This window comes from Choristoneura fumiferana, chromosome 3 (assembly GCF_025370935.1).
Source record: "Choristoneura fumiferana chromosome 3, NRCan_CFum_1, whole genome shotgun sequence".
Taxonomy (NCBI): Eukaryota; Metazoa; Arthropoda; class Insecta; order Lepidoptera; family Tortricidae; genus Choristoneura; species Choristoneura fumiferana.
In genome coordinates, this window is record NC_133474.1 from 21,878,871 (window position 1) to 21,891,040 (window position 12,170).

Sequence of the window (12,170 nt, forward strand, 5' to 3'; positions counted from 1 at the left end):
TATATGATAAATTATAATAATCAGTTTTTTTAAAGTATTTAACTATTTACGTAGACAAACAAAAATATCACGTTAAAATTAGAACCCAAAAAAAACCATTTCACTTAGATTAACCTGTCCTCTCCCAGAGGCACAAATTTGTGCCCAAATTCCTTTGATCCTGTTATCCTGGGAGATGACAGATTAATGATAAAATGATATTGTTAATTTCTCATAAAATTACTATAAATTAGTAAACCAAGAAAATCATCACATACGCCCTAATTGTTAAGAGGCACCCTAAAATACTAGAGATGCTTCACTAGATACCTTAGAGGTAATTAGCAACAGCTTATAGACGCTTGCAACACTGGAAGTATCACACGTAGTTTGCTGGTCGTTTCCAAACATGTAACCAGTAAGACGATAGCTACCAGCTAGTAGCAGTGTAAAATAGCATGAACAACTTTTTTACCTTTTACGGTATGCCGAAGGTTCATCGCAACAATAAGAAAGATCGCTTGACTTGATTATATATGTATGTAACATATGGGAATACAGGCGTAATGTTTGTGTGTGTGTGAACACATCAATTATACTAGTGTATTAATTTCAAATAAATTATTTCGTCAAGTTCAATAAAAGCTTGCAAAATTACCCAGAAGTACACCAAAAAGTAGCACCTACTGATTAAACTTATCGTACCTTTTGCGTCAAAAAGCACTGATAAAGTCGAGCAGAGCTAAGCGTAGAGCCAAACATTCTAGGGACGCTTTAGTAAATGCTCAACTTTATTATTCACGACGATGTCGGAGTCGGACAGATGCTCGGCAAAAAGATCATAGACTGCATATCTTAATATTTTTGTCCACCTTGGCAGCTCCTAAACATCTGATGGCGACTGTACAAGTGAATGCTCTAGTTCACAGCACCAAAAGAAAAAACGTCACATACTTTTATATCTTCATGACTGTCGTGATATAGTCGATCACTCTCTGGTCGTGGAGTATCTTGAGGTGTTCGGCGTTGGCGAGTGGGAGCGACTTGACGGGCTTGCCTCCGTTGAGGGTGGAGCGGCCGCGGCGCTTGGCCCAGTGCTCGCAGGCGGTGAGCGAGCGTAGGTTGACGGTGCCGTCGCCGTCGCCCCCCGACAGCGTCGGGTACCCGTCCAGCCACGTGCCCGGCTTGTACACCAACCTGAGGCCACGGTTAATGTTAAGCTCAATGAGGGCTATCGCGTATGGATTCGCCACTAGAGGCGCTAGTGTAGCGTGAGGTTTCCGAAATGTCAAATCTCATAGTTTTTGGGTGAGTTACGCGGGTTTATTTATAATTAGAATAATCTTGTGAATATTTTGCAATATCTGAAATTAATTATGGCAAATATGCGTTCCGGGGCAATGAATGTCTGTGTTTTGAGACAGTTTTGTCTTTCGGAAACCTTTGTCCTCCCTTTTTTCCGAACAAAACGGGGACTATGCAACACTGTGGCATGCTCGATATTTTTATGGTACGGTTTTAAGGTGTATCAAATATGATTTTAATCTAAACTTTGTTTTCACACCCGTAAAAACAGACTTTGAAAGCCATACTTAAAAACCTCACGCAACAGTGCGCCATCTAGTGAGACAAAAAACGATAGCCCTCATTTAGACCGGCAGGAAAAATCGTGGAAGTTGCGGCGCACGATTGACGACTTCATACTTGTAAGCTATACGGCCCCGCGATGTACGAGTACTGCAACTTGCACGACTTCTCTTGCAGGTTAAAATTGCTCTTTAGTTAGTTCTTTAAATAAAAATCAAATAAGATCATCACATAAAATAGTCAGTTTATATTATTACGTCCTGGCAGCCAGGATGAACCACGATCGTTGGGCGAGGCGAACACTGGAGTGGAGACCTCGTGGAAACACTCGCAGTAGAGGGAGACCACCAATGAGGTGGAAGGACGATATCTGCCGACAGGCGGGTGGAGGATGGATGCATATGGCTGTCGATCGCCAGGCGTGGAGAAATGGAGAGGAGGCCTATGTCCGAAGACGGACGAATTAAGGGCTGCTATGGATGGATGGATGGATATTATTACGTACCTACAATATTTTTAGAAACATGTCCTTTAGAATTTTTTCGTGCAAGTGACCAGATCATATTATTGTGGGGCCGCGCAGGTCACTTGCTGTAGTAAAAACAGTCGAAACGCAAACCGTCGGCCGTATACAGGCTTCTGAAGTAACGGAGGGCATGCGGAGACCAGTGTCCGACGCGGCCTGGACCCGACACATTAGCAGCACACCTGACGTCGCCGCCCACTAGACTACTCATGGTTTTTAAGCTGGCGTTCAACATGTTAAAGCTTAATACGTATCTCCTGCAAAAACACCATTTAAAAAACACAGGTAGGTTACCTTTCCACAGTGGAGATGTTGTATCCATAGACGCAGTGCACCTCGACGCCGGGCGCGCTGAAGTCGCGCGTGTACTGCTCCGTGTCTTTGCGCATCTCCCACGCGTTCGGGAGGTCCATGTCCCTGCGGGAACAGACGGCTCGAGTAGTGGTTTGACGATTACCGAACGTTCGGTCAACCAAGAGGCCGTGAAAATTTGGTGTTCCCATACATACGAGTAGCTACAACGTCGAGCGAGACTTGGATTAGTTTTGTATTGCACATCACCAGGGGTCGGACAAAGAGTGCCGATGACGTCAAACCACTTATAGGAGGATGATTTCAAATTGTATTTTTGATTTTCATAAACAATTATCACTTATCATTTATCAACCTCTTTATTAAACGTATGAAATTTATTTTATTCACTGAATTCCATGGATTTATTTACGATTATTTTGTTACTTCATTAATGCTACTTTGTTACTACATGTCACACGGAAGTTTAAATAAAAACATCATCTTGTGTGCAAGATTACGTCATTTTTACGTCATCGGCACTTTTTGTCCAGCCCCTGCACATTAATAATGTTAGGTAGCCACCAAACAGCCCGCTTGATAACGGGGTAGAGACATGTTCATTCACGAAAGCTCGCCCCTCCACATTTTATAATCGTAGTTATAAACGTATCCGTACGACAAAGTATACGAACGTGTCCTCAGTCGCAAGCGTACCGTTAGTCACGCATACTGGGACTAAGAACGTGTAAGTACGAGGTTTACTTGTGCACATTGATATTTAGCTGTGGAGGGGCGCGCCTTCGTGAGTTAATCGGTAAGTAATACTAACGTGAAGAGCTTCTGCAGGTCGTTGATAGTATAGTTGAACTTGTCGGTCTGCACGAGCACCTCCGCCGGCTTCCAGAACAGCGGCGAGGGCAGCAGCCACGCCAGCGACGGACACGTGATCTGCTCCGCGCGCATCACGCTCTCGCGCAGAATCAGCGAGCCCAGGTCGTCGCCTGCAACCAGGCTCGTTATAGAGAGACAGACAGAGACAGCGAATGAGGGCTAGAGGCGCTAATGTAGCGAGAGGTCTCTGAAATGCCCTGCCACTGTTTTTGGCCTTTTTATTTTGGGTGATGTTTTACAATCATCATCCATCATCCCAGCCTATATACGTCCCACTGCTGGGCACAGGCCTCCTCTCAGAACAAGAGGGCTTGGGCCATAGTTCCCACGCGGGCCCAGTGCGGGTTGGGAACTTCACACGCACCATTGAATTGCTTCGCAGGTCGTGCAGGTTTCCTCACGATGTTTTCCTTCACCGCAAATCTCGTGGTAAATTTCAAATGTAATTCCGCACATGAATTTCGGAAAACGCAGAGGTGCAAGCCGGGGTTTGAACCCACGACCCTCTGCTTGAGAGGCGATAGGTCAAACCACTAGGCCACCACGGCTTCAAATGTTTTACAATACCTGAAATTAATTATGGCGAATAGGTATGCGTTATACGGGGCAATGAATGTCTGTGTTTTAAGGTTGTCAAACCTATTAAGGGTATACAAACAACATCACACCGACGGCGAGCGCGCGGCGGGACGTGCGAAGGCGCCGCGGTATGGTGCGGTGCGGACCCCCGCTCTCGACCCGCATGCCCTGTCCTATTACTGGTCTTCGCAAGTGTAAAGGTATGTACGGTGAAGCCGAGCAGCTTTGCCCCCTGAACATTCATCTACATATATTTGATTCTACTGCCCGACTGTCTGACTGACTCGCCTCGACGTGCGCTGCGTTCGCTTCGTTGCGATGTTTTGCATATATTTGCAATAATTTGCATATAAATTAATTCTATATTTTTAATGTTAATAATGGTCACAGAAGTATAAATAAATGAAAATACTTAAAAAATTGTATACAACTGTAAAAATCGAATTTAAATATTTTCAATCTTCATGCAAAAAGTGAGAGAGTGAGACACAAGATGCTTGCAGCGTAGATCCAGTCTCATTATAGTCGTTAGTATACCTGTGCGAAGCCAGGGCGGGGGACAAGTAGAACAAGTAATTGTATAAGGTAGAATGTAATTATATCAGAAGACTAGAGGTACAAAAGACAGTTAATTAATGGATAATAGGAATAGGTACTTAACTGGGTATAAATACTTAAGCATTTCATTATCTTAATTAGTTGAAGCAAGGGAAATTAATGTTTATGTTAAATTTATGACAATATGAACAGTAATATTATGAGTCTAGAAACTTTTTTTTATGATTCATTGTACACAGTTTTGCAATGGAATGTAGACTGAACTACTTTTATTTAACTTTCAATATTATAACGCATTTATGGAACTTCATCTATATGAAATGTTCTTTTCACATGTGTTAACCTCTATTAGGTATATAGGTTAGTGAACTTATATGTAGATAATTAATTGAGACAAATATTGCAATCAAATCTTTGGTCTAAATAAGACTTTATATAAACTTTAATAATTATTTTTATTCATGATCATCATTGCCATCATCTACGTACGTCCGGCTACCGGGCACAGAGCTGCAGGCCTTTCAGACTAAGAGGGCTTGGGCTGTAGTTCCCATGCAGGCCCAGTGCGGACTGGGAACTTCACACATAGCATTAAATTGCTTCACAGGTTTGTGCTCACAATGTTTTCCTTCACCATAAAGGTCACAGCTCATTAGAGCCACCCGGCACCCGACAGCACCGCCTCGACTTTCGGCGTCCACTCGTTGTCGACAGGTGGTACACGGGTGGACGCCGCGTTGACAACGAGTGGACCTCGCGTGGACAGCGGGCTATCACCGAGTAGTACACTCGCCGTCCACGTGCTGTCCGCGCGTGGCAACCTCGCGAGTGAGGCGATCCGGTGACGCTACGGAGTTGATGTAGTGAGCGCATGGCCATACAAATCCATACGAAGAATACTAACCGCTCGAGGCTGTAATGAGCTGTGACCTTTAAGCTTGTGGTAAATTTGAAATTTATTTTTGCATTCAATTTGGAAAAACAGGAGCCTGGATTTGAATCCACGGTCATTTGTTTAAGAGACTATAGCCTATAGGTCAAACCACTAGGCCAGCACAGCTTGTATTTTATTATGAGATGTGAAATTAGGATGAAGTTGGAAGAGGACTCACCAATAGCGAACACCTTCAAAGCTTTGACAGCTCCTCCCCAAGGAGCAGAGAGTGATATCAGTCTCCGTATGTACTGGTCCTTCCATGGCTGCTTCTGTAGCCGCAAGAAGTGGAGTGCCATGGAGCCTCCCATGCTGTGCACGAGTAGTGTCACCGCTGTCTTGTTGTTGGTGGTATACGTCTCTTCCACCAGGGTTTTTAGCTTTACGAAGAAATCAGCATTTTCATCTGTAAATAGAGGAATGTAATTAGGTGCTGCGGTGATTTCTAAGGAAAAAACAGTCTATTGTTACCTGCCGTTAATATAGCTTTCCATGGGAGAAAGAATGTTGAGAAAATAGCTTAAGTTACTTTTGCATTTACTTATCAATTACAAATAATTAACACTTTCCCCTTAATAATATCTAAAATAAATTGAAAATAAACAACTTACTAGGAGCTTTCCTAAAGTCATACGGTGCTCCTTTGATGGACACATTCCTCACATACCCAATCTTCACAAGAGCATCTGCAATGCTGTTGAAATATGCTCCAGTCTTATCATGAGATGGGTCAAGCCACTCCACAGGTTCCGGGTTGCCCCAACCCGGGATCCTCACACTGACCCCTTCCGGGTCTCTGGTGGTCCTGGTGACATTATCATACTCCAGCTTCAGGTTGTCCACCCAACAGTCAATCACAAAGGGGACAAGGAGTTCCAGATTCAGCCAAATGTTAAAATAATCTGTTGATGTCTTAGCACAAATGTAGTGCACCACTGAAGTTTTATTCAACTTTGCCTCTAACTGACTACCTCCGTCGCCAGGAACTGCAATATAGAAAATATTTTCAATCTTTCATAATGAGTTCCCTACAGTTTCTAGATAATTCTATTTTAGTTGTTAGTTGTCTGAACACAGTAAAGAAATAAACGGTACTTACTCAAGATGACAGGCGATAAACCAAGAGAATTCTGAGCGAGTATGCAATAAATAAATAAAAAACTTATTTTTATACTTGGCATTTTACGCTTATTTTAGGTAAATATCACTGATGACTATCAATATAAAAATAGAGTTTACGTGTGTGTGCAAACGCGGACTAATTGTTTCGTAATTTCGAAGCCAATGTGTCGTGAAAAACAAGTAGAATTTATTGTTCAAATACTAGTCAATGACGTCGCGATCGTACGATGACCGAGCGGAGCGGGAGCGGGAGTAAAAACATACAACTGATAACCAACGGTCTCCTACAAACAATCAGCTGGTGGCTGTTTGTTAAACATGTTTTTATTTTAATTCAAGAAAACACATAATTAATTGATAATTGCGATAAACAAAATCGCCAGTATCACCACACTAATAATAACATGCAAGCGGTATACGTTCCTAGCTACGTATGCTCACGTATGCTGGAGAAATAGTAATTATTTTCTTCATTGCATGCACTGGAAATCCTAAAATCGTACATTCTTTTCATTGTTTTGAAATAAAACATAATAATTTTATATCAAATTACTGGTTTCTACTATTATTTTTAAGTTTTAAGTAATTAATAGACATAGAAACATGTCGAAGTTCAATATTATCATTATAAACAATAAATGAGTGCAGTGAAACGTTAATGTGGATTTTTTGACAGCCTTGTTCAGAATATAGTTTTTTAATTTCTAATGCATTATCTTCCCAAAGTAAATTTCAGTTCTCTTATATACTGTAATGTTTTTTTAATTAATTTTACTTTTATTACAATGTTTAAAGTTATTCTAACATATTTATATCTTCCAGAAACAATAAATGAACAACAGTGTTTGGTTGGAACGCACCGCCGCAGGGCGCCAGCGCGCATGTTTAAAAAGTGTCAAAAATGTTAGGACAGTGATCTTTCATTTTAGTATTAGATTTTAACATAGTTTTTAAGATTTAATTAGTATTTTGATACCAAAATAAGATAAAATGTTAGGGACTAAATATGTAGAGGGATCAAAAACAAGCGTTTTTCGCTTTTATGTTAGTAACTGAAATGTTTCTGCAGGTATGCACCGGGCAAGAAAATATGAAATCGATGCCATTTAATTGCAATATGTTGGTAATTTTAATAGGTTTAATTTAATTTCAGGGTCGTGTTATAATTATTTGGTTATCTTGGCTTATTGGAGGGATTTGTGGCGTTGTTATTTTGTTAATTATAGTTTGTTACTGCCGCCTGATGCCGCGACACCAGAAATCATTCGGTAAGCTTTTTAAATTTAATAAATTAGTTGTGTCCCTCTAGTCTAATTTATTTTCAGACTATATCACACATATTATTGTACTAGCTTTTGCCCGCAGCTCCGCCCGCGTGGTATTCGGTTATCGCGCGCTGTTCCCTCGGGAACTGTGCATTTTTCCGGGATAAAGTAGCCTATGGTCTCGGGCCCATAAACTATCTCTATGGTAAAAATCACGTCGATCCGTCGCTCCGTTACGGCGTGAAAGACGGACAAACACACAAACACACTTTCGCATTTATAATATTATTACAAGTTACTATATGGTTTTTTTTACAGATGAGCAGTATCTGAAGGAAAAGGCTACCATCAAAGACACCCACGCTTACACCAGTCAGGATGGCTACACGAGGGTAAAGAATGCTGAGGTAAGAATATCTTATGAAAATTTACATAAACTACGTGTGAGGGGCAGGGGGTACCGGCAAAAAAGTATCACATATTTTTTTCGCAATTAAGTAGCAAGGTAGAATTTGTTCCTACGCCAAAATAAGGTGGAATCCTATTGATATCAGACAGATTTATTTATTTACGTATTTTTGTTGTTGTGGTCAAGTGTGGTCCAGGATTCAGTCAGTTCAGACGGCAGCCCTACATTTACGCGCCGCGGGTTGTATTTTCACGTACAGTCAACGACATAAATAAGTGTTCATTTATCTACCTTGTCGCTTTTAATCGTTACACAATTTCGTATGGCTTTTCAAACATGACGTTAAAGTGACAAGGTAAGGTACATAAATGATCACTTATTTATGACGTTGACTATACTAATGTGCCAAAGGAAACTTTCCAAAATGCGGAATTTTTCATACAGGAAAATTTTCGAAATTTTCACAGTTTGGTATGGGGATTGAATCATTCAGTTTCTTAAATGTTCTGTATTTTTTATGAAAAATTCCAGAATTTTCCAACAACTTTTCTAACTTTTTGGAAACTTTCCGCAACTTCCACAGCCGTAGTTACGCGTCGGGCCGAGAAGAGTGGGTACGCGAAAATCCGGGGGGGTGTGATGAGAGCTCTATTTGTGGGCTACATAAGGGTGCTCTGACATCCCCCCCTCTTTACCTGACAGGTGCAAGTGCAGCGTCACGCGCGGCCGGCCAGCTACGCGGGGGACGCGGAGCGGCGCATGCGCGCGCGTCCGCTGCCGCCGCCGCCCGAGCGCGCCGCGCGCGCCGACGCCCGCGACCCGCCGCCCGCGCAGCAGTACGCCTCTAGCGGCGGTCAGTACTAACAGATACTTTAACCCTTTTTTGCAAGCAACCACATAAAATTAAATGTACTTACTCAAATATTCGACCTTACTAAATATACTATTATGGTACAATAGTAGATTGTACAACAAGAGCATAAAACGAGCCATTTTACCCGAGGCGTTCATATAGTCACCCGAGCCGGTACGTCTGCACGTGGCGTCTTTATTTAGTTATTTTGCAGCATTGCAAATTTACCAAAAAGATAGACGAACTTAACCTTAATAGTTATTTGTGTCACAAGGGAGCAAAATGGTGTATTTACGGCGAGGGCGTACATTGAATCCAGAATGTAGCGAAGGATTCTACAATAGAATCCTGAGCGTAGCGAGGGATTCTAAAGTAGAATCCTGAGCGTAATGAGGGATTCAAGTGTTAACGCCCAAGATGAAAATATTTTTGCTCCCGAGTGGCTCATACAACTTTTCACACCGAGCATTAAGAAACTTGAAAAAAACAAATTCTAAATATTATTAAACAACAACCAGCATAGAAAATGGCGTGGCTTTACAATTATCAACTTCAAAAAATTGCATTTGCAATAAAATACTTAGAAAAGCCTTGAAGAGAAAAGTTGCACTTTGCTCCCTCTCGTCAGGGAGAAAAAGTTACTTTTCTGAAGGAGAGGTGTGAAAACATAATTGTTCTTCTTTTTCTTTTGTTTTTAACCCCCGACGCAAAGAGGGGTGTTATAAGTTTGACCGTAGCTCTTAAACGGGTGGACCGACTTGAATGCGGTTTTTTTCATTTGAAAGCAGATTTTCTAGCAACGGTTCTTAGACATGTTTTGTCAAAATCGGTTCAGCCGTTTTAAGATATTGAACTTTGAAGTGGCAATGTCGGGGGTTTTAGTGGGTTAGGTTTAGCTTCAACATTATATAAATCCTCATTATTCCTCATCCTCCTCCTCCTGAAGCAATACGTAAATATGCTAGTGTTTTTTAGTGTACACACATCTCTTCGCAAACAAACAAAAGCTCGGAAACTGTCGTTGTTTTTGCCACCGCGGCGGGTCAGAACGACCGAGGCCCTACAATATAATCTATGAAATGTGTGTGTATTGTGTGCGTATGATCAGTGTTGGACGAGGTGTGCGGCGACGCGGGGCTGGACGCGCTCAAGACGCGCTCGCTGCCGGCCTTCCTGCGGCCAAGACCGCGCCCGCTCTCCACGGAGGACGACCTGCATCAGCTCTACGCCAAGGTACTACCACCCAATAGGCTGCGCTACCACCAGAGATGTGAGAGGATGTGTCGCGAGGAATGTGTGTTTCATGAACCAATATCAACGCTTCATTGACCTGTTCTCGCAGAGCACATCTCTAGTGGAAACAGCTGAGCGGAGCGTTTTCCTATATGAGGCGTGATTCATGAAAACAAACAACTCGCAACACATCCTCGTACATCTCTGGTGGAAACGCATCCTTAACAAGACCACCATTTCAGATTATTAAATTAAATTGTAAAATCTTCGTCGAGTTTGATCGATTTCCGATGATCGATTGTATTAAAATTAGATATATAAATAGATGGTGCTCAAATGACGATGCAATAATCGAGTACAAAAAAACTTTACTGTCAATAAAAAGGGTGTCATGATTTTTTTTCACTAAAACTCAAGTCTGCTCACTTTATACTTACGATCATGTGTCGTATAGGTACAAAAGCATTCTTCAGTTTTTAGTATACTCAACTAGTAGTAACTTACGTCCAAAATCCGAGATTCAATTGATTGTACAGGTGTCTCTGAGCAAGAAATACAAGAACCGCATGCGCAGCGAGCACGCCGCCATCATAGCGCTGAGCAAGTCTCGCAGCCAGCTCTTCGACGCCGACGCAGTCATCGTGTACGATCAACGCACGCAGCTGTAGCCTGTAGTGCCATAGCTGGTCTACTTACTTTACACTGTGGCACGTTTGGTGGTACATACCCACCAAAGAGATTTTTACTTTAACAGATGACTGTCTTGTAAAAATTTTATACTCACGGAAGCATTCTTTCAAATATCAATTCAAAATACCTATATTACATTACATACTAAGGCCTATTTTATATTTCCATCATACATTCGTTTTCTCGTAGCGACCTTAACTCCACCTAGTTATCAAATAAAGAAACTGCAGCAACATTAGGACCAGTATAGACGGACTGCATTCCAGCTGCAACGTAACTGCCGACTGCCTATATAGGCAGTCAGAGTGCAGTTGTGCCGATTGCAATTACGTTGCAGTTGGAATGCAGTCCGTCTGTACTGGCGCTAACGGACACAATAGCAGGTGTCAGCTATTCACGATGTGGCTGAGAAAAAAATGTGGTTTAAACTCCCCATTGGTCCTTCGAACCGTATTTTAAAATAGCCGTTAACTAGACATTTCTAACTATGTAAGTGTTCTCTATCCAACATATCAATAATAATAATCCCATAGCAAAGATTAATGTTAATAAGTAAACCGTTTACAATAAGAAATGCGCACAGATTTGTATGGAAATGTTTCATAGACTTACTCATACTACATCTACAGACTTTATTCCATGTGTCTGGTATCCCCAAATTTACTGCGAATAAATATGACGGTTGTCATGGCGTGAGGTGTCTTAAATTAAAAATGCGTACCTAATGTCTTGAAACATATTAAATTATATCAACTTAAAAATGCCCTGCTTGAAGCACACACAAAAAAAAACAACCACACTTTCCAAAAAAGAACTAAGGGTGTAATAAGTACACCATGCGTGCAGTGTTTCGATTTTATGTTGACGACATGATTGACGATCGAAGAATAATATAATAAATTGTTTCCGATTACAATAATAAGGTCTGTAGATGAACCAAATTTTTGAAAACCGTTACTTTTTCTTGTTTTATACCGTTACTAAATTGAGAATTTTAATTATATCAAGCCTAAATTGAATGTTTTTACCATTGACGACATTGTGATTGTTGATGATGTGATAATTTATTACGAAATTGTGGCCTAACTCGTGGTAGATGCAAAACAGTCGTGAAAGTGTTCCATTCTAGATTTTTTATTTTAGTTAAATACGTAGTCTTATATAAATAGTGTATCAATGTAACGCGACTTGTTAAAGTTTCCAAGTTATTTGTGTGCAATCACAATACAGCTAGTATAAAATTAAAAAAA

The 12,170-nt window shown here is 41.2% G+C and overlaps 2 protein-coding genes across 2 annotated transcripts; one reads left to right on the forward strand and one right to left on the reverse strand.

The window, feature by feature from the left end:
- Nucleotides 1–843: 843 nt before the first annotated feature.
- On the reverse strand, nt 844–6,910 carry LOC141426916 (lysosomal phospholipase A and acyltransferase-like). The gene is made up of 6 exons (XM_074086172.1): nt 6,448–6,910; nt 5,960–6,334; nt 5,527–5,754; nt 3,216–3,387; nt 2,387–2,509; nt 844–1,176 (listed from the first exon to the last, which is right to left on the reverse strand). Exons 1-6 carry the CDS (start codon nt 6,527–6,529, stop codon nt 936–938), a joined length of 1,221 nt encoding a protein of 406 aa, XP_073942273.1. The 5' UTR covers nt 6,530–6,910; the 3' UTR covers nt 844–935.
- Nucleotides 6,911–7,373: 463 nt separating this feature from the next.
- Nucleotides 7,374–11,241, forward strand: LOC141426917 (uncharacterized). Its single transcript, XM_074086173.1, has 6 exons — nt 7,374–7,539; nt 7,624–7,738; nt 8,054–8,142; nt 8,847–8,997; nt 10,106–10,230; nt 10,767–11,241. Exons 1-6 carry the CDS (start codon nt 7,513–7,515, stop codon nt 10,896–10,898), a joined length of 639 nt encoding a protein of 212 aa, XP_073942274.1. The 5' UTR covers nt 7,374–7,512; the 3' UTR covers nt 10,899–11,241.
- The last annotated feature ends 929 nt before the right edge of the window (nt 11,242–12,170 follow it).

Coding starts and splice junctions, on each gene's coding strand:
- LOC141426917 (XM_074086173.1), top strand. CDS start 7,513: ATGTTAGTAACTGAAATGTTTCTGCAG. Junction 8,998..10,105: donor GCAGTACGCCTCTAGCGGCG/GTCAGTACTAAC, acceptor GCGTATGATCAG/TGTTGGACGAGGTGTGCGGC. Junction 10,231..10,766: donor TGCATCAGCTCTACGCCAAG/GTACTACCACCC, acceptor TTGATTGTACAG/GTGTCTCTGAGCAAGAAATA.
- LOC141426916 (XM_074086172.1), bottom strand. CDS start 6,529: ATGCCAAGTATAAAAATAAGTTTTTTATTTATTTATTGCATACTCGCT. Junction 2,510..3,215: donor GACCTGCAGAAGCTCTTCAC/GTTAGTATTACT, acceptor CTGTTCCCGCAG/GGACATGGACCTCCCGAACG. Junction 1,177..2,386: donor AACATCTCCACTGTGGAAAG/GTAACCTACCTG, acceptor CCGTGGCCTCAG/GTTGGTGTACAAGCCGGGCA.